General features: G+C 40.6%; 2 protein-coding genes across 2 annotated transcripts; one reads left to right on the forward strand and one right to left on the reverse strand.

The window, feature by feature from the left end:
- The first annotated feature begins 1,826 nt into the window (after positions 1 to 1,826).
- COPS4 (COP9 signalosome subunit 4) lies at positions 1,827 to 13,878 on the forward strand. Its single transcript, XM_074950506.1, has 10 exons — positions 1,827 to 2,120; positions 4,119 to 4,198; positions 5,790 to 5,941; positions 7,265 to 7,368; positions 7,796 to 7,949; positions 9,640 to 9,790; positions 10,515 to 10,685; positions 12,143 to 12,258; positions 12,743 to 12,827; positions 13,363 to 13,878. The coding sequence occupies exons 1-10, from the start codon at positions 2,047 to 2,049 to the stop codon at positions 13,494 to 13,496; spliced, it is 1,221 nt and encodes a 406-aa protein (XP_074806607.1). The 5' UTR covers positions 1,827 to 2,046; the 3' UTR covers positions 13,497 to 13,878.
- Positions 13,879 to 14,268: 390 nt separating this feature from the next.
- On the reverse strand, positions 14,269 to 22,605 carry PLAC8 (placenta associated 8). The gene is made up of 4 exons (XM_074950507.1): positions 22,540 to 22,605; positions 19,373 to 19,517; positions 17,842 to 17,966; positions 14,269 to 15,626 (listed from the first exon to the last, which is right to left on the reverse strand). Exons 2-4 carry the CDS (start codon positions 19,479 to 19,481, stop codon positions 15,522 to 15,524), a joined length of 339 nt encoding a protein of 112 aa, XP_074806608.1. The 5' UTR covers positions 19,482 to 19,517; positions 22,540 to 22,605; the 3' UTR covers positions 14,269 to 15,521.
- Between the last annotated feature and the right edge of the window lie 243 nt (positions 22,606 to 22,848).

The following is a 22,848-nucleotide window of genomic DNA, read 5'->3' on the forward strand; positions in this document are numbered from 1 at the left end:
CAAAACATGGTTGAAAAAAAGATGGTAGTTCCGCAGTCTGGTTCTGCATCTATAAAATGGGGTAACAGCCTTGTAAGCACTGCGTGAGCCTCCTTCGATGAAAGGTGTTATGCAAGTGCGAGGTACTGAGGTGCTATGCCGTTTTTTCATGGGCCTACACGCTCTTGCAAAGGAAATGTACTTATTTTGTTCAGCTTCTGTATCATAGGTACTCTCCACTTATTTGTAGGGTATGGGCAAACAAGGGAATTTCCCTCTCCACATTCAATAACTTATAAGGCAGTGAATGCATTTTTCTCACCTCCTCTGTTTATTTCTCTGTCGTTTGCATTGTGATTTGCTAAATATGCTACAGCACAATTTACCTTGCTTCACAGCTTTGAGACTAATGGCTTTCCAGCTCCACACCCTCGAAATTTCCACAGTAAAGCACAAGAGTGAGAAAATTGGAGAGTTAATTCAGAAGACTTGAACCAGGAGCAATACTTTCTCTTGCCCATTTAATCTGCATTTAACTGACAAAAGAGACCATGAAAACCGTATGTACATACACACACAGGGGAAAATGTGAAATGGCTGCTGCAGAGCATTCTTCACTGTACACCATACAAAATAAACATTAAAGGTTACGGGGGGAAAGTATGATATTTTAGAAATAGCATATGACCATGTCATTAATTATTGTAGTGGAGAGAGTGAAATGGTTACGGTTGCTTGTGCAACTTTGATATTTCCTAACTTTTAAGTGTGTAACTCTACAAATTTAAAATGTAGTGAAATCCTAGCTGAAATGATATAACCTAATTGATATATTGTTTTTGTCTCCATTAAAACATTTCTCTGCAGTGTTTGTCACCCAAGTGTTAGTGAATGAGTAAAAAAATAAACTTCTCAGTCTATTTTCTTGATCCCAGCTGAAGCCCAATCCTGAAAACAACTGCCTGTGGGCAGCCCCTGGCCTAGGTGTTGTCATCCATTTAAATAGAGCACCCAGCACTCTACTTCTATTAAAATAAATAGAGAGGTGGGGGCTCAGCTCTTCTGACGTATATCACTGGACCTCAATTACACATTGGTAAAACAGGGAAAGTATGATTATTAGTCTCCTTTTCCATCTATCATAAACACTATACAAAAAAAAATTAGAAAAGGAAAATAAATACTGCAATGTCTGAAATCTTCTGATAATAACATCTGTATGATAGACATGCTATTAACACCACTGAAACAGAGCTGACCAGCAAAACAGTTTGGAAGGAAACAGACAGAGCTATAACATCAAGGAGTCCAGTGGCACCTTAAAGACTAACAGATTTATTTGGGCATAAACTTCAGTGGGTAAAAAAACACTTTTTTCGTGCTTTTTTATGCACAAAAGTTTATGCCCAAATAAATCTGTTAGTCTTTAAGGTGCCACCAGACTCCTTGCTGTTTTTGTGGATACAGACTAACATGGCTACTCCGATACTTGAGAGCTATAACATGTTCCACTAATCGGGCCCTGGCCCTGAGTCCTTCCTTTTCTGACAGAGCGACCCCATGGGAAGGAGACAACTCACCCCTTCCCCCCTCTGGTCCATATGAGTGCATTAGACAGGAGACCCTGCTTTTCCAGGCCCAGCAGCTGAACCAGGGCGTGCAACTCTTGGACTGGCCCCCTCCCGCCAAGTGGGGTGGGGCCAGGAGGAAGAAATAGCTCAGAGCCAGTAGTCGTGGACCCGGAGAGGGAGAAGGGGGCTGAGGGTCCCCTCCCAAGTAGAGGCTCTGCTGCCTTCTCTCACGTAGTCCCCCGCCCCGGGTCAGCGTGAGAACCCACTCCAGCCTCCTCGGCAGGCCGCGCGCTTGGCATCCCGCGTCCAGGAGAGGCTGCATCTGGCTGGCAGCATGCGGCGCTCTGGAGAGGGGAAGGGGGTCATGTGACCCTTCTCGCAGGGACAGGGGCCACTCTAGCCGTTGCTCCTCTATGATACAAAGGGACGAGGCGGGTTCCCTCTCGCCGGTAGCTGGAGGACCGCGTCCCCTCCTTGTCTGTCGGTGCGGGGGAAGATGGCGGCCGCGGTGAGGCAGGAGCTGGGCCAGCTAATGAATTCCAGCGGCTCCCACAAGGACCTGGCGGGGAAGTGAGTGACGGCCGAGCGGGCCGGGGCTGCGGCCAAATCGCCGGGGGGCGGCGGGAGGGAAGAAGGGCTGGGGCTGAGCGGGGCAGGAGAGGGAGTGGGGTTGTGGGGAGAGGGGCAGGAGGAGAGGGGATCGGGAGAGGGACTGTGGGGAAGGGACATCGGGACTGGGGCGGGCGGCTGTGGGGAGAGGGGATGGGGAGAGGGGATCAGGGGGGCTGTGGGGAGAGGGACGGAGCGAGAGCGGATGGGGAGAGGGGATCGGGGGGGAGAGGGACGGGGGAGAGGGGATCAGGGGGGCTGTGGGAAGAGGGGATGGGGAGATGGAGACGGAGGGAGGGACGGAGCGAGAGGCGATGGGGAGAGGGGATCAGGGGGGCTGTGGGGGGAGGGACGGAGCGAGAGGGGATGGGGAGAGGGGATCAGGGGGGCTGTGAGGAGAGGGGATCAGGAGAGGGACGGAGCGAGAGCGGATGGGGAGAGGGGATCGGGGAGAGAGGGGATCAGGGGGGCTGTGGGGAGAGAGGATGGGGAGGGGGGACGGGGGAGAGGGGATCAGAGGGGCTGTGGGGAGAGGGGATCAGGAGAGGGGCGTGGAGTAGAGGAGGCTGCATTGACATCTGAGGCGGGAGGGGAAGGAGTTATATATAACAGGTGCTTAAGGACAAGGAAGAGTGTATTGCTTCCCCCTTTAGCGGGGATCCCTGTACCTTACAGACTGGAGAAGCCCCTCATCTACCTTGTGCATTTTTGGCCATACTTTGTGCACAGTCAGTTTCACCCCTGCTCAGTCAGTCACTTTCCATGTTGTTCATCTGGGTCTAAAGTTACAGTAACGTGAATATTAAACCATGATAATCTGTAAGGAGGATTAAGGGGCAGGTAAGAACCTGGAAATACTTTTATCTCCCTTTGTAAAATGGACAAAAAAGGTGCTGCCAAGACTTCCTGGGTCAGTGCAGACAAGATCTTAGCTCTGTGTTAAGGATTTTTTAAATGTTAGAGCTTTGGGCTCATTCAAATTTCAAGCATTGTATGTGAGACTAGTTTGGTGTTTCAGGCAACTAAATTCCTGATCTGTCATTGATTCTTGAATTTGACTTGGAAAGCACTTTATTTGACTGTGCAGAAACTTTATTTATTAAAATAATAATAAAATAATAAAAAATATAATAATAAAAAATAATAAAATTTATTTATTAAAAATATGTGATTTTAAACTACTGTTACATGAGTGACCGTGCAAAGTGAAAACTCTGATAGTGAGACTAGACAAAAATATTCTAGTGCTAAAACACAGTACAGCTTATCTTTTGGTTGCTGACATGTCAAATCATTAACCCCATAAGTTTAAATCAGTCTCTCTCATAATTTAGTTCCCATAATATCTGTTCTTCCCAACTGTATCTAAACTGTATGGGTTTGTGTTGATTTACATTGTCAAATTAGCTAATTTCAGAAAATTGTGTTTAAAAAAAAAAAAAGTTTTCTGATAGTCTTAGACTTTAAATTCAAAAGGAACCATATGATCATCTAGTCTGACCTGAATAACATAGGCCATCGAATTTCACTACGTAATTCCTGTGTGACGCTCATAGCTTTCTGTTGAACTGGAGCATATGTATCAAAAAGGCATCCATTCTTGATTTAAGAATTTCCTATGACAATACTAAGGCAATATGCCTGTTTATCAGATTTAAGGAGAGGTGCTCTAACCTGTACACAACTACATATATTATAGTTCACAGTATGTAAATATAAATCTTGGAGGATTTAGCCTGGGGTTTTCAAAAGAACCAGGCGCTGAACTCCCACTAAATTTCACTGGGCTTTGGGCACCTATCCTTTAGGCTCTCTTGAAAACCCCAGCCTAAAGAAATATAGCAACTTTAATAGAGAGCATAAAAAACAATCTAAACTACAAAGTAAGGACCAAAATAGACTGAACAAATGAAAGGATATTAATTGTGGTGATCTTTTTGGTTTTAAATCTATGGACAGATATCGTCAGATACTGGAAAAAGCAATTCAGCTGTCAGGGGTGGAACAACTAGAAGCCTTGAAAGCTTTTGTAGAAGCAAGTAAGTATGTGTGGAATAGTACTTGTTTTGTTTATGCATTGTTGACTGAAGACCTGTTGGATTACACATTCAGATAAATATAACTTAGGCTATGTGAATGTTTGATGCTCTGTGCATATTCAGTCTTGCATCCGAGTCTGCTTGGAGCACAAATCATCAATACATTAAAACATTAATAGAAAACAGACTTTAGAATGATTGTAACCTTGTTTTGTAAACTAGATTTCTCCCCCGCCCCCCAGCAAACCTGTCAGTGGTACAGCTCTTGAATACACTCATGGACACTACATAAAAACCTAAAATAGCTGATCTTTGCTGAGGACTAAAGTGATGATTAGTTCCCCCCCCAAAAATTAAGCTTTTGAGTTAATGTAAAAAGTATCAGAAAAAAAAATGCTCAAGACCTTTATTTCGTCATATTTGGATATCTTAGAACTGTCAAATAATTTTACTAAAATTTCCCCTTATCAATTGTCCAGACTGAGAACAGGCATGATAAAATTTAGCATGCAGTCTTAAGTTGTCCAAGATGTTATAAACTAAGGCTAAGTTTTAGTCACAGGTATTTTTAGTAAAAGTCACAGACAGGACATGGGCAGTAAACAAAAATTCACGGCCTGTGACCTGTCCGTGACTTTTACTAAAAATACCCGTGACTAAAACTTGGTGGGGAGGATGCCTGGGGGCCCTGCAGGTGCTGGGGGGGAGGGGGCGGCGCAGGAGGCAGCCTGCAGCCCAGGACTCCCACTGTTGCTGGGCGGGGAGGGGGGGCATGTTGGCAGGGCTGGTAGGCTCCCTACCTGGCTCCACACCTCCCCGCCCCCCAGCAGCAGCAGCAGTTTTGGGTGTGGGAAGGGGTTGGGGCACGGGACAGGGTGAGGTGGGCAGCACTTACCTGGGGGGCTCCCTGGAAGCGGCGACATCCCCCCTCGCTCAGCTGCTGGGTGGAGGCGGAGCTGCGAAGCCGGCGCTCTGGGCGGAGGCAGCGCACAGAGCTGCCTGGCCATGCCTCCACCTAGGAGCTGAGCGAGGGGGATGTCGTCACTTCCAGGGAGCCCCCGCAAGGTAAGCACTGCCCAGAGCCCACCTCACCCCATCTGGTGCCCCAACCCCCTGCCCCCTCCCACACCCAAACTGCTGTTTGGGGAGGCGGTGGCCCAAGCCTGCCCCAGCAGCGGCCGGTGGGACTGGCACAGGGGCTACCTGAACTGCCCCTGAGCCAGGCGCACTGGCCACTACATAAGTCATGGAGGTCACAGAATCCATGACCAACTCGCAGCCTTAGTTATAACGTACACACCTGAAAATAGCAGTTTAGAATGAAAGTTCTTTCTAAACTATAGGAAGACATCATATGTTACTTAGCCTTGTCATACCTGAGAACTGTTCTGAGCTATGCAGCAAACAGACAGTGTAGGTTTCTTAGAGAGTAGAATCTAGTTTTCTTAAAATTAAGATTGTTGTTAATGACTTAAACAGGAATATTCAAAATTAGCATTAAAGCTGCTGATTAACTATGGATTGGTGATATCAAAAGCATTGACCTATATTTCTTCTCTTATTTCCTCCTCCTCTTGTGTCTTTGAACTAGTGGTAAATGAGAACGTCAGTCTAGTGATCTCACGTCAATTGCTGACAGATTTCTGTACGCATCTCCCAAATCTTCCCGATAGCACGGCCAAAGAAATCTATCACTTTACCTTGGAAAAGATACAGCCTAGAGTCATTTCATTCGAAGAACAGGTAAGAGAGAATTGAGTGGGTGAGATTCTGTGTCCTGCAATATGCAGGAGGTCAGATTAAATTATCATAATGATCCCTTCTGGTCTTAAAGTCAATAAGATTAATGACGATCATATTTCTCTTAAAAAGCTCAAAACAGAGTTTTGAATCCTAAATATTGTATTTTAATGTTTTTCAGTAAAAAATGGACACTCGTACTCATGGTCCAATTTTACATTCTTGTGTACCCAAAACTCCTGTTGAATTCGATGAAGATTTTGGGTGTGCAAAGAATTCCATATTTGTCCCTTAATCAGGATGTTAAGTATTTAGTTCCTGCACTACTAAAAATGGCTTCCCAGAGCACGACAATAATCTCTCTATTAGAGAAACCACTGAGATGCAACCTGGAACTCATTGTGCTGCATTTTAGAACAGTAACACAGTGGGCAGGGTATGCGAGGGAAGAGAATTTTTTTTTTAAGTTTGTTTTATTAAAAAATGTTCTCTAAATAAGTTAAGAACTCAAAATTTGTTTATTGGGGAAAATGTTTCCTTGAAATACCAGCTCATCAGGCAGCTAAAGAGTTTAGTTCAATATGTGTCGTCAAGCCTGCTCATTTCTTTCTTTCTAGATACCCTGCAGTATTAGCTGGTAGTATTTGTGTATGGGGAAAAGAAGTTTTTATTTAAATATTATAAAATCTAATATTTGAATTGGAAAACCAGACAATCACTTGCTTTGCTTTACATTTCCATCTGTTTCCATTTTATTATTTTAATCAGCTTTCCTCTCAATGCTTATCTAAACAGGCTTACTCATGTTACAATGGTTGTACATGGATTAAGCCTATCACACCAAGCAAGTGGATCAATTAATTGTCACAATTCCTCTGTGAGGCCTTGATTCCACATTGTAAATCTCAAGATTGGGAACGAAGTTATACGAGTGCATTCCTACCTCATGGGGGTGATGTGAAGGTTCATTTTTTAGGCCCAGACCTTCAGAAATGGCTAGTAATTTTGGGTGCCTCAATTTTGGAGAGCGTAACTTAGCACCTGTAAAAGGGTATGATTATTCAGAGGGTGGATTCTGAGCCCTTTCCAAAAATCAGTCCCTTTTCAGTGCCTCAATTTGGGAATGCCAAAATTGAAGCACTCAAAACCATTAGTCATTTTTTAAAACTTTGGTCTATGTTTGATAAAGATTTTTAGGTGGAAGGAGTATACTGTATCATGTGTCCGGTAGCTGGAAAAATACTGTTGATAAATGAGAAGAAGCAGATGGTATGATTGCTAATGGAATATGGATCAGTTTTATAGTATGCTTTTGTTTTTTTCCAGGTTGCTTCTATAAGGCAGCATCTTGCATCAATTTATGAGAAAGAAGAAGACTGGAGAAATGCAGCACAAGTGTTGGTGGGGATTCCCTTGGAAACAGGACAAAAGTAAATACTGTGGTTAGACACAATTTTGTCCTGCTGAGTATCCTTCTGTGTTTTTTAAATGCTTCCCTAGAGTAAAGTGTGTCTGGTTTTTCTCTGCTTATTTCCCTGAATCTTCAGTAGTGTGGCTTGGTGACAATTGTGTAGGTAAATTCAAAATCATCTCCACAGTATCAAAATACTGCTTGGCTCTCAAAGCGCTGACATATATGGAATACCTAGTCATTAGCATCCTTCAAGCAAATGTGATTAATAAAGCTTCACTTCAAAAAACACTCTACCCCTTTTCCCTGTTCATCCCTTTCCGCCTCCATGTACACATAAGGAGTTGCTATAGGCTTTGCCCAGATTAATGTCCTCTTGTGATTGCAAGATTGAAATGCTCACACAACTGGATTTCTACATTATATATTTTTCTGCTCCTTCACAGACAATACAATGTGGATTATAAATTGGAGACTTACCTGAAAATTGCCAGACTGTACCTGGAAGATGATGACCCAGTTCAGGCGGAGGCTTATATTAACCGAGCTTCGCTGCTTCAGAATGAATCAACCAATGAACAGCTACAGATCCATTATAAGGTGGTGTAACTTATTTTAGTTTTTCCTTCTACGAGGGAAAGAATACCACATGGAATTATAGTAGGTTTTTTGTGGGTTTTTTTTTTTTTTTTCTTTTTTGTAGCTTTACATAAGCCTTTGATAAATAGATTTAGGATAGATTGATAAAAAGATTTTTCCAAATGGACTTGTCTCATTGAAAGTCAATGGGAGCCTAAGCTCCTACATGTCTAAGTCACTTTAAATTTCTAGATTACATAAGCAGTTTTGGAAATGTTATCCCTAGCTTACATCTGAAGAATCAAGATAACAGAAAGGACAAAGAATAACTCGCTTGAATAAGCATCAGGAAAAAATAAATTCACCATAATCACTGACACCAAACAACAAGGAATAAAATGAATTATTTTAAAAAAAATCATATACTCCTAGAGCAATTTGTCCTCTAGCAAATGTTAGTCTCCTAAATATTACTCCACTGTGGGGTAAAAGCATTGGGGTCAGACTGACCGTATCAAATAGGTGCAGAAAAGCATAGAGTTCTAGAGCATTAAACAACCGGAGCATTACAAGTACAATTTTTTTTAATATGCTAGGCTTGAACTACACAGTCAGCTATGAAATTACAGAGTGAGTATAAGCATTATAAGAGAAATTGGAGGAGAGGGAAGACTGAAAAGCAAAGAAATGCTAAACTCTGAAGAAGAGACACCAAGGAAGAATTAGTTTCTGTACAGCTCTTCGAATTATATAGTGCATCCTGTAAGTGCAAAGTGTACAAAGGGAGACTTGGGTTATGAAACACTTGTACTACATTTTATGTACTACTGTTTTATATTCCTTTTCATTCTTAATAGTTGGGCACTAGCACAATGCTGCAATGTTTGAGATCCAAACACTGAAGGGAAATGTTTCTTTCTTTGTAAACTGATCCCAGCCCACAAAGAAGCTTTATATAAAAATGTTTAATAGGTTTTGCAAAACCTATTGCTTGAGTTTATACTGTCTGACAGTTTAAATTAATGAACTGACAGTATTTACATATTAGTTGCTGGTACTCCCTATCTTTTGGATGAAATATAAAACCAGGGTCCTGACCACTTGTGACCCATTAAAGGTACATGATACTTAACAGAGTTAGTGTTGTTACTCTGATGTCCTGGACAAATTACAAGCTGGATAATTACTTGGATCTGTCTAAATCTCTGCTGCATCTTTTATTGGATATATATTAATCTTCACTTCCTGTCTGTACTGTTGTGTGATATTGCATTGCCCTGTAACAATTGAAATTTCGTTTTAGAATTAGCTGCACCTCTACTGTGAGGCAGGTATTAGTATATATAATTCCATATTTGTTTAAATTGGTAAAGCACTGTGGAATCCTATGATATGAACATTTATGTAAATAATTATGCTCAGTAATAACTCATGAATTTCACATTCAGATTAAGATTCTGCAGTTTCTGTAGAGATCTCACAACAGTCTTTGGAGGACGGATTGCCAGAATATTAAGTCTCTAACTGCAGAAGAATAGTTATTTAAGCTCTTGCAGAACTTTCCCGAGATGATGGTGTTTTTCTCAGCAGACTTAAATGATGCTTATGGAGCCATGCTCTCACTTTGTAATACAGCAGCTAATGTGTATCTCCACTGTACAGTCACTTTCCTATTTAGCTTTTTTCTTACTGAAACATATTCTCTCTTTAGGTGTGCTACGCTCGTGTTCTTGATTACAGAAGGAAGTTCATTGAAGCTGCCCAAAGGTACAATGAGCTCTCTTACAAGAGCATAGTCCATGAAAGTGAGAGACTAGAGGCATTGAAGCATGCTTTGCATTGTACTATCCTAGCATCAGCAGGTAAAATGAATGTCACAGATTTCTGTGTATTTCTGGCCTTTTATATTCCGTATAAAAAAAGGATTGTTAATCTTTAGTTGATCTCAGCATAACCTTTTGTATAGCTCTCATCATTGTAAGATGTAGTAGCGAGGAATCGAGAAGTATGAAAACAGGTAAGAAGTTGAGGGTTTGATAGCAGGCCAATAACTACGAGTTTTGAGTATCTTTCTCTCTGCATGCCTAAGTTTCAGTCATCTTACTTGGATGCACAAAAGAACGAGTAAGTGGGAGAAGCTTAGGCTGTTTAAAAAAAACACTTTGGAAAAGGTTGCAGTAGGCATTATTATCTAAGGAAATTTTTTCAGTCACTGATCATAAAGTATACCTGGAGACAAACTAAGGGGGAAATGCAGGAAGGATTTTTCAGAAATGAGCCAATGGTTCCTTTTTCTAAGGCCTTTATTTAAAGTAGGCATGTATTCTCCATGTGGAGACCTACCCATCCTTTATTCGCAATGAAATACTAGATGTCTAGACACCATGAGGATGGGCACAGTAGAGGCCTTGACAGTTTTCTATTATAGATATTTTCTATATGATACACTCCTACCCTTGGAAATGGTATAGGAGTGAACATGACAGCTTCAAAGCATTGTTCTCTCATGAGCACTGTTTTAGTAAAGTGATATTTACAGAATTTATTAAGGAGGTCATTTTGTGGGATTCTTGTTGTTTCTCCTAGGACAGCAGCGCTCTCGCATGTTAGCCACTCTTTTCAAGGATGAAAGGTGTCAGCAGCTTGCAGCCTACGGGATCTTGGAGAAAATGTATCTAGACAGGATTATCCGAGGGAATCAGCTGCAAGAGTTTGCTGCCATGCTCATGCCACATCAGAAGGCAACGACAGCTGATGGTACAGACTTCTTTAAAGCACAGTAATACTTATCCAGTATAGATTTGCCTAGTATATGCATAGAAATGTGTATATACTCCAAGTGGCTGCCTTTAGAACTCTACCCTCCTTAATGTATTTTAGTGCTCAGTCTTAGATTCAATTTCTATCTCTGTTTTAACTGGTTGATCTCTTAAAAGAGCTTTCTAGAATCCAGCTTCTCCATCCATCATTAGATTATACACCTCAGTAAATTTCTATTTTAATCTTTTTTTCTAAAGAATATAAAACTCATTTTTCTAATCTTGCTTCATTTTCTGAGACCTTCTCCTCTCAGCTTTTCCAGTTCTTCAGTATATTTGTAAAATGATGCCCATCAGTTTTTTACAGTATGATCTATTTTCTACAGACTTATACAAATCTCTTGTTTTGTGAGTTTGATAGGTCTCAGTGTTTGTTTTCCTAGCTGCTGCCAGATAACATGGATCTAAAAACTAAAAACCATCAGCCACTTACCTCCCAAATCCATTCTCTGATCAGTGCTGTGCAGCTTTTGGTAACACAGTTCAGGCTAGAATTTACTAAATGATGTTACATAAACTAAATGACATCAGTGGAGCCTTAAATTCAAATTAGTGTGTTCTCTAGATTAGAGTGGTTAAGTGCAAAGTCCATGAAGAGTATGAAACACTTCATGTGCCAGGCAGGCCTTACCTTTATGGACACCTCTTGCTCTACAGCAAGGAAGAAATACTTTGAAAAAAATCAAACTGAAAAAAAAGTTAGAAAACGTTCCTCTTACCAGATAAGCTGTATGCATCTTTTGAACCCAAAACTCCTTTTTGGCTACATTCTATGCTTATGCTGTCTGGTCCAAAACTGAAAAACATCCTTGTTAATTAATATGTCCATTTAACTGTTGCAGTGTCTCTCCCTCTCTGGATCATAGCTAATTCTGTCACCTATTTGTATTGTGGTAGAGTAAGATCAGGTGCTAGGTACTGCACAAACAGGAAGAGGCAGTCCCTACCCTAAGGAGTTAAAATGTGGAGACAAAAGGCAGAAGAAAGGAGAGCAGCAGTATCCCCGTTTCTCAGATGGGGAGAACTGAGGCACAGATTAACTCATTTTTAAGGTCATACATGAAACCTTTATCAGAGTCAGAAAATGAACACAGAGCTCCAGAGTCCTAGTCCAATACCTTAACCACAAGACTACCTCCACTTGAATGTCCTAGAACTGAGCAAGAGAGAGTAAAGCCATTCTTCTAAGTTGCTTTCTTTGAACAGATATGTAAACTGTTAGGATCTTACTGCTCATTTACTTTTGTATGGAGTAATAGTGCTGTAAGGAAACCAGATATGTTTCAATGCTCTGTACATATAAATTTTTACCAAAGTATTTTTCTTACTCACAGTGCAAGAAAAAGTCCCTTGAAAATTCTTAACAATGAAGTGTCATTTTATTCCGTCTCTAAGGGTCCAGTATCTTAGACAGAGCTGTTATTGAACACAACTTGTTATCTGCAAGCAAACTATACAACAATATTACCTTTGAAGAACTTGGAGCACTATTAGAGATCCCTGCAGCCAAGGTATCTTCTTTGTTTCCTGTGTGATAATTTTTGAATACAAGAAATGAATTCCATTGGCAAAGTGATATTAACAAGTACTTTTGGTTATAACTTTAAGTAGTTCAGCTTTTCAAGTGTCAGTGCTTAAGTACTCTGCACTGCCTCTAGTCTTTCAATCACAGGGCCAGCATGTTCAGAATGCAAAACATTTAACCCATTTTGAGGGGTTTGAGGGAGAGTACTTAATTTCGTTCAGCAGCAACAAGAAGAAGAACTGGATTAAGCAGTAGCATTGACTGGCGCCAAAGGGAGTCCATCTGGTTCTCTTTGGGCCAGAGGTTGGGCGGCAATAACGCGTAGTCTTAAACAATAAAGTAGAGGGGGATGATGTGTAAAGGTCAGGCATTATTTTGCAGCTTCATAAATATGTTGGAAACAAAATGAATATCATTCTCGGATCTCTCTCTCTCTCTCTCTCCCTCTCTCTCTCATTCCTATTTTGCAGGCAGAAAAGATAGCTTCTCAGATGATAACTGAGGGTCGCATGAATGGATTTATCGATCAGATTGATGGAATAGTTCATTTTGAAAGTAAGGGTTTCCTTCTTTTTCATGGTGCAATTCAAAATACATTGGTTGAGCTGGTCTCTACAACACGAGGAAGTTATATTTTTTAAATGAGGATCTACTACGAGCAAGTGTGCTCAGACTTGCTATTGCCAGCAGATGGCAGTGTCTGTATTGTAAGTAGCAGTTCAGCTATGTCTGCTTGTTACTTAAAGTCATTTTACTCTTTTTTTCTAATATTTAAGAGAATGTGTGATTGACTCTATACAAAAGCTATATCAGACTGCAAAATTTCATCTTGTTAGTCTTGTAAATACATGATGAGTAGGAAATTCTCCACTTTTACTTTGTGGTGCAATACCTAATTATGTAACGTACAGCCCCCAATCATTTAATCTTTTAAATTTAGAAATAACTATACTGTAGACCTGGCAAATAGACAATACTTTTTTTGTCACATCATTAAGTGAAATAACAATAAAAATGCTGTTAGTCAAAGTTCAGCAGAATTGCAAAGAATCAGTCTGTTTTTTGCAAATTTTTTTTTTTTTTTTTTTAGCACGTGAAGCTCTGCCAACATGGGACAAACAGATTCAGTCACTATGTTTCCAAGTTAACAACCTTCTGGAGAAGATTAGTCAGACAGTACCGGAATGGACAGCACAAGCAATGGAAGCTCAGATGGCTCAGTAAACCTACACTTAGTCTTTTGACTATAATTAATTTCCTTCTGTGCTGTACAGATGAAATCTACTAGGACTATGAAATGACCACCTGAAAATTGTAGTAGTATACAGTCTTATATAAAACTCCTGACATTTTGTCAGAATATGCAACATGGTATCACTGCATGAGAAATATGCTTTGCTGTTTTGAAAGTTGTGGTTTAAAAGTACAGAAAGAAGTAAAATCTTAAGATAGATTTGTACTGCACATACTGTTTACTAAATTGTGGACTCATCACTTTCCATTGCTGGTTGTGAAAATGTAAGTGCCATGTTCCATGTGAGTTATGGTTATTCCAATAAAGGGAGGAATGAGCCCAGTAGATTCCATTAGAGCCCATTAGCCTATCCTGGGATGCCTGTGTTTTAACAATCACTTGTATTTCACTCACTAGCAGTTTGAGTATGAAAATGCAACATCATTCTAACCTTCCAAGTTTCCTGTATTGGATTTGCAATTTAGATATCTACTACATCCAGGAAAAGAAACTCCCTTCTCTTACAATTCAGAGAGCAGGAAAATAAGTTAACAATCAGAGTTTATTCTCTTTTATGTTCTGGCAGGATGGCAGCAGAACCAGTGAAATAATCATACCATGGACAAACTAGCATGAGCTAGTTATTGGGAACAGGAGAATACTCTGTCCAAGACAGCTTAGTACATACAATAAAACTTAACTTTTGCAACTGCTTCTCAACACATACATGCACAATAAGAGAGACAAAGACAAATTTGAGGTTGTTACTTTATTTCAGATAAGTAGTGCTTTCCAATAATCAAATTAAAATGCATACAGCACTTTCTTGAACAGTAAGTACAGCAGGAAATGAGAAGACTCTTGCTTATGGAAATTATAGGACTCACAACCAACGAGTACAGGAACATCTAAAATAGGGGAGAAAAGAGTTACATACTGGCTGAGATTAATAATACCATTAGTTTTGTTAATACACTACCTTGAAATTTACTTAAGCAATCAAGCAATATAAGACTCATTATTGCTTATATATAGTGCATAGCTGTGTATTTTAATGAATCTGCCTCAAATCAAGGAAGATGGAGTGGTATGAGGACAGGATTTGACTCTGAGTATTAATGGAAAAAAGATTTAGCTCAGCACTGGGTGCTTTTGAAAATGCCACCCAGGAACTACACTTTCTCCATAATCGACACGATTTAGCTTTGTGCAAACACAAGAATCACAATCATGTAAAGTTCTGCTACATGGTAATATCCAACAAAGATACATCAAAAACCTAATCCTGAACAAGTCAGTTAAGTCCGAGCAAACAAATCCCTTTTACAGGTGTGAGACTACACAGTGAAGATGAAGGAATGGCTGTTCACCCCCACCTATTGCAATGCAAGGGCACTGCTAAAGCAGGTCTAGCTACCTAATTCTTGGAAGGGAGACTAGCTTCCTGCCACAGTCCACTCAACGGTTGAGCCATGTTGGTCCCCTGTAGCACACACCCACCTCTTCCAATTTGTGTTTGACATGTTCTGTTTGTTTTGCATTCCTGTGTGGAATTCCACTACAGAATTGCAAGTGCCACCTCGTGTGGAATGCCTGCCACCTGTGGTGTACTAACAAGGCTCTCCCCCAGTAATAGATGGTCCTTGCTGCCTGTGATCTTGCATTCCCAGGCAGGCACTTTGCCCATTGTAAATGATTATATATTTCCTTTTAAATTGGCTTGGTAACTCTCACTCCACTTCTTACTATGGCTTCTCTTAATACAGAGTCAAGTAAAAGGCTTATATGCAGCTTAGATAAAGCCATATTATAGATGGCCAGCTGGGGCCCAAGAAGACTTCATTTAGATACAGAAAGGGCGGGTAGAGCAGGACTCTGCTCTATATTGGATAGAAATCTGTTCACTGATTGCATATCATTTTGGTTCTACACTAACTTTTCCGTCACCACTACCATTTGTCCTAGAACTAATTGAAACATTACATCAGAGAAGCCTCTTGATTTATCAAACCTTACTAGAATATCCCCATTTCCTTCCTTCTGTTAATATCTCTCTTTATTTGACAAAGAGCACACACAGGACACAACAGGATAGTGCAGAAATCAGAGCAGATGGATCCCTGTTGAAACAGAAAAAATATTAAAGGCTGTAACTTTAAGAAGTACATCTAACTTTTTGATGACTTTATCACATTGGACTTAAAGTCAGACTAGCATATGGGCTTTCTGTGCTGCCTTTGAGTGGGATGACAGAGCCATTATGGGGAAAATACATTTTAAACATCCTTTCCTTTTCTTGTTACTAAAGTACTATTTGGCCTAAATTCATAGAAACTAGAGGATACCAAACCCTACTTGGTTATCCATAGCCCTGCTTTTTACTGCAGCGAGCCAAAAAAAGAAAAATGTTCCCAGTTGCCTTCTGTAGGAGGCAGAGAGACTGGGTGCTGGTAGCAGGTTACCTCTTAAAAGGGCTGCTTTAGGCACCAAAGAAGTTAATTAGGAAGCAGAGTTATCCAATGGGTGGGGTTTACCCAATAACAACCAGGCTTTAGCAGATGGGAACCAGACTGAGAATAGACTGGAAGCTCCACTAGATCAAGTCAGCCCACCTCCCTACCTGTGCAGGATTGTTCCTTATAGAGTAACCTCTGGGATTCTGGCCAGTTTCCATTTTAAAATGTTTCCAGTAGTGGGATTTTTCAACCGGTAAACTGGGAGTCTAGTGTCCAGTTGATTTGCATTTAGGGCTGGGATGTATTGTCTGATATTCAGCCAAACTATTCCTTTTCTTAACTTCATCCTTTTGCTAGTCCTCGCGCCACTCCTTAACACACTGCTATATTCCTTTCAGATCTTTGCAGTTATAGCCCCCACTATTATTAACTGTCAAAAACTATACATATTTGACTCTGAATTTTCCTTAACGGTCAATGCCTCCATGCTCCAAATTTCCTTCCAATTCCTTCCAAATTTCCTTCCTACCTGCATCCTTCAGGTATTGAAGATCCAGCAGGGAAAAATATGTTCTAATAGAGAAACTTTTGCCTTCCTGCTCTGACATAGCTCCAAATTTTTAAAAGATCTTAGCTCCTATATTTAGGCTCCGAAGTGAAGCGGCCAGATTTTGAAGATACTGTTGAGCCCTTTAGAAAATCTGGACAAGTCATTTAAGCGCCTAAATAGAAGCTGAGGTTTGTTTGTTTTTTAAATTAGCTTATAATATTTCTTCATAGCTCTCCTAAACCTACTTGGCTTTGTGTTATTACTGTTCTATTCAATGTGTAATCATACGTGTAATTTCATGACCAGTATCACCCTGAAGCATTTCAGTGACATTCCTTTCCATGTCTTTCCACCCACAGAACGTGTACACGTTTGCAATTTTTTCCCCCCCGGGGACATTAGGCTGAATCTCATTTTATAATTTCATGGCCACAGTTCTAACCTTCCTCAGTCCCTTCATATTATTCCTCTCTTGTGTTCGTAACACATCCCAATTCAGTGTGATCTATTCATTTAATTTTCATGTGTTATCTAATCTTGTTTTTTCATTTCTTAGGCTTTTCTGTTATTTGTGCTTTGGCACAGAAGGAGTTAACTCCAGAAACTACAATATTGTAGCTTGAAAAAACACATACACAACCGCCTTGTTGATTGAACCACACATTTAGAATTCTGTCTACACTCTGCAACACCTTTTCAGCTCATCAGGAGAACCCTTGGCAAAGAGATTCATGCTGAGGGAGTAAGAGCCAAGATTTAGATCAGTAGTTTGGTCTAAATTGTGGTTGATTATCAGGTTAGTATTATGTACAATGTCTGCATTAGAAATTATCCAATATTCATTTAATTTAGATGGATATTTAAATGTAACCAATGCCTCATCAGAGGGGGTTCTCTATCTCAGGTACATAGCAAATCTCTGCTTTAAAGGGGCATCAATTAATAACGGATAATTGCACTTCTACTTTTCATGAAATTATCTCAAAGTGCTTTACAACAGTACCAAAGGAATGATCTATTTTACAGATGGGGAGAACAAAGGAAAGAAGAGCTAAGGGACTTGTGCAAAGTTACACAGTGAGTCGGTGGCAGTTGCAAGTAGAACCGAAGTCTTCAAATGACCAATCCTCCGCTAATTTCTAGACCACAGTGCCCTCAAATCATAAGGGAAGACTCCTAGCAGCCGTGTTCAGATGGGGAGGAATCACACTGGGTGGAAGCTGGCTAATGAAAATGTAGCCAACTGATCTGCTTAGATCAATGACATGTTGCTTTAAGGGCTGTTCTTTGAGCATGAGCAAAGCAAAATATTATTAAATAGTAACTAACAGGGATTCCGTATCTTGTCCGGTAGAGAGTCCTCATGGCAACGCTTCCGCCACAACAGCAGCATTCATTCATGTCACTTGCTACTTGACATCCAAGACAATAGAAACAGAATGCTCCACATAGGCCTGGATAAAGACAAACAAATGAGGCTCACTCAATGTTCTCCCCTTCATTCATGCAGACAGTTAACTTTCACCACCACTTTTAGGAGAGATGTAGAAATGGCTAGAAAATTGGAAGGAGAAAGTTAGGGATGTGCCAATGGGCCAGAGCTAGTGCAAAGGAGGGCAAGATCTTTGAAAGACTTTTGAAGGAATAGTGACGTCATATGATTGTGTAACCTGAATGGCAGCTTGCCCCCCATAATAGACTTAAGGCCATTTCTTCACTGCCAAAAATAGTGTGTGTTTACAGTAGGATAACACACATGTTTCAGCTGTCTCAGTGGAGGCGAGGCATTATAGTTTTTACCATGATGTAACTAAGCGAGGTGAACCACAGGTGGGGGAGATAGAGTCGCACTTGCATAGCTACATTGCTAAAAGCTATATGAGCACTTTGCCTCCACTGGGATTTTACAGCAAGATAGCTAACCCATGTCAGTTATTCTGCTGTAAACACACTCCTTTTTTGGTCTGTGACCTTCAGCAGATCTGGATGCCTTAGGGCAGGAGTACAAGTACTTGCTGTAGTAGAGAGGGTGCCTGGTGCAAGATCTGAGGCCTGAATCAGACTGTGAACCAAAGTCAGGCCATGTATTAGAGCAGATGCTTACAAGTTCACTGACCAGTACATGAACGTGGCAAAGTTGTTGCTAGTGCACTAGGCGCTAGATATTGACATAAGTATAGTCCAGCTACGACAGATACATCCCAATCGAGTACAAGATAATGAATAGGGATGTTTTGCCCAAGATATCAGGAGCAAGGGGACGTAACAAACAGAGGTCATGAAACACGTAGGCTGGAATGTAAGTTGTTTATCCCAGTTGTTTGTCTCAGTCTATAAATGGCAGGGGACGGCAGAAATTCCCACTGCTGACTGAGCCGCTCCTTGCCACTGGGCACCTGTGTTAGTGTAGCTGTAGCTCCTATGAGATGCTAGTATTGTGCCTTGATGGCAATAAACCTGGCCGAGGGCCTTCGTCCCCAAACCAAGCCCGGGGTCTTTCTTTTTGAGTAGCATCGAGGCCTGCTGAATTAGCAGGCTGCACTGCGAGTATTGATAACACTGGCGCTCCCGGGACAGAAGCACTGAGCAGCCTTTCCCAGGCACTGACATGCCAGCCTTCTACACTTAGCAACACCTTGCTTTGTGTGTGAGTGGGTGATGTAGCCCTCTAGTCACTGGCTCTCAGAGGGGAAATGGGAAATACAACTACAAGCCACTCCTATAAATAAATATAAAACAGACAAATTGGGTTCTCCCAATTTAAAGTCAAACCCACTAAAAGACTGGAGATATAATATTAAGCCAAACATCAAGACACCTCAGACCAAAACAAAAATACAATATTTGACTATCCACTTACAGACTCCGCAGTCACTGCAGCAATCCACCAACCCGGTCTGCCAGACATTACTTTGTGCAGTAGCCACAGAAAATTGGGGCTGTACAAAGATGACAGGTTGAGAATTCATTTTTAGTTTCTCAAGATGAGTTCAGAAGTTTAATTTCTGAAAGGAAAACAATAAAAGGAATGGTTTGAAATAGTCTGTTAGGGACTAGCTGTGTCACAAATAGTCAGGGTGTCTAATGTCATTGTGGTGAGGTATTTAGAGGAATGTTACCCACATCTCTTTGTGAAATGGCATGTTTCTCACTTCATTGGAAGCAATGCTATCCGCTGGATAACTGGCCAAACTGTTGTCGACAGAGATAGACCATGAATGAATTTGGCCCAGTTTCTTCTGTCCAGATTATGAATAGGTGTACATTTTCACCCAAAAACACCATCTCTCTCTAACATTACATTGGGGCATAGTTCATTCCTGATTCAAAGGAAAGGGTGCCTACTCTGATCATCCGTTCTGTGTGATCCGAGACCATCACAACACAAATACTATGGAGGTTATTGCAGAAATGGAACTCTCGCTCTTCCTGCTGTTCGCAAAGAGGCAGATTAGCCCCAAGAACCAGGATTTTCCTGCTGCAGCCAACAAAATTCTGAGATGTCATTTACTCAGGCAAACTTCTTTTGAGTTCAGTGGTGGTCTGACTAAAATCAGGAATTACTCTGGCACAACAAACAGCTTTCAGACATTTTGAAACAACAGTGTACATTAGTACATATTGAAAATAGCTGTCAAAGGCACCCATCAACTTAAAAAAAATCATTAAAGTCTGAAAATGTCTCAGCTACTATTGTTATATGTAACATCTAAGATGATTATCAGTGAAAGATTAAAGAAAACATTTTTCTGATTTTTCAATTTATTTACTTTGTACATTTAACTGCAGCCAGTTTTACTGTTTCCCCTGTACAGTCACTCACTCACTTTCCCTTGTTATTTTCTGAATTTTTCACTCCGCAACAGGGGAGAGAAGCACATAAGAATGGCCATATAGGGTCAGACCAAAGGTCTGTCTAGCCCAGTATTCTGTCCTCCAACAGTGGCCAATGCCAGGTGCCCCAGAAGGAATGAACAGAACAGGTAATCATCAAGTGATCCTTCTCCTGTTGCCCATTCCCAGCTTCTGGCAAACAGAGGCTAGGGACACCATTCCTGCCCATCCTGGCTAACAGCCATGAATTTATCTAGTTCTTTTTTTTAACTCTGTTAAAGTCTTGGCCTTCACAACATCCTCTGGCAAAGAATTCTACAGGTTGACTGTGCGTTGCGTGAAGAAATGCTTCCTTTTGTTTGTTTTAAACCTGCTGCCTATTAATTTCATTTGCTGACCCCCGAGTTCTTGTGCTATGAGAAGGTGTAAATAACACTTCCTTATTTACTTTCTCCACACCAGTCATGATTTTATAGACCTCCATCATATCCCCCCTTAGTCATCTCTTTTCCAAGCTGAAAAGTCCCGGTCTTATTAATCTCTCTTCATATGGAAGCTATTCCATCCCCCTAATAATTTTTGTTGCCCTTTTCTGAACCTGTTCCAATTCCAATATATCTTTGTTGAGACAGGGCGATCACATCTGCTCACAGAATTCCAGTGTAGATGTACCCTGAGGATCCTGGTACTGATGTGATACAAATATATTAAATAACAACAGGATTGGGATGAAGGTACATTTATATTATTCTGTTTTCATTTTTTCCTTGTTCCACATGTGGCAGCATTCTTAGTTCTCCAAAGACAGGACTTTGCCGTTACTTGCGCAACTGTAATTTGCTTGGCAACACTCCTTGCCCCTTGGTAACATGATTCCTGGTGTTTGAACCCACATCAACATCTGGTGTCCTATGCACTAGGTGGAATTTCCTTCAGCTAAAGGGCTACCTTATTTCCATAATGTTTTATTAGAGAAGTATCTTAATTATACCACAATGAAAGATGTGATATGAGAACAGGGCGATAAATTGTGTTCAAGGTCCATTTTCGGTAAGCAGCAGATATATGACTGTGAAACCCTCATTTAGTCAGTCATCTTTTTATATGTTGTATGATTCACAGGTATTGGGGACATTGAAATGTCAACAGAAACTCATTACTGATTGCCTCACTAATCTGCAAGTGCTAACGGTTAAAAGCAAGCCTGTGTGTTTCTTGTTTCTAAAATAAACAGTTATCAAGCTGTAAAAATAAAACCTCACTTTCTTCCCGATAATTGAACAATAGGTCTTTGAAGAACAAAGGGCCTCCAGTCTGACTATGATTTTAATAACATTGCTTCCTTCTTGCAGATCAGAAACATGACAGACCACTTTCAGTGAAAACACTGTGGGCAAAATTCTGACCTATTGTTCACATATTAACTGGTGTTAACGTGACTGTATGGGTAGAAAATAATAAAAGTAACAAACACACACCATAAACATAAAATCAGGCCTTCATTATGCTGACTCTTACAAGATGCATATACTGCCCCATATACAGTTTCCCTGTCACTTAAGCTACAGGTCCATTCACATGCCTTCTCCTCTCTTCACTAAAAGGTATTGCAAAGTTGGCACTCTGCCATTACTGGTACTTTACACATCTCGGTGACCAAACAAGATTGCGGGTGAAGAGATCATTGCATCTTTCAAGAGGGCAGAAAATAGGTGAAGGAGGATAGAGCATGCTGAAAACAGCAAGCGACATATGCCTTCTCTTAAAACATGGATAATAATATCAAAGCACATAGGATAGAAAGAACCTTGAATCTTTCTGAAAAATGTTTCACAACCCCAATACCATTAGTAAGATGTATTTTGTCTCCATTGGTCATTTTGAAATATAGGCAGTCAAATTTAAACTGTAGCAAAGTTCATTTTTCAGTAAAATCAGCCTCCAACTGTCTGAGAAATATCGACTTTGATGCATTCATACAGTCTGAACGGTGGCAGGCAAAAAAACAAACAAAAATGACTTTCTGCTACCCACCTTGGGTGCATAATTTTGTCAAATACCTGTTAGTAGGATTTACAGCGTTTCTCATTTTGTACTAACTTCCCTTCCCAGAAATAGCCATCTAAGTAGCTGATAGCTCTTGAAAGTTTTAATATACTGAGCTTTGCCAAACTCAAAGAAATATGCACATACCAGCTGCAGAGCAGTCTTGAAGAGAGAAAGCGTTCCCTTTTCCTGGTTGAACTTCAGCCAAGTCACTTGTATATATTCCATGTGCTACACAAATTGGCAACGTAAACTGATCACGTGGCTTTCCAAGATTGCCGTCATTGGCTACTTGTAATCAAGCAGTTTGAGTACAGGATATCTTTTACGATATTTTTAAAGAACTGTCAGCTGTTTTTCCATCATAAAATGATGTACATCAAATACGAAATAAATCTGTTATGCAACACCAAGGATGAAATTTTAATCTTAAAAAATTAAAAGGCATAGTTGAAG

The sequence above is a fragment of the Natator depressus genome, chromosome 4, assembly GCF_965152275.1.
Source record: "Natator depressus isolate rNatDep1 chromosome 4, rNatDep2.hap1, whole genome shotgun sequence".
NCBI lineage: Eukaryota > Metazoa > Chordata > Testudines > Cheloniidae > Natator > Natator depressus.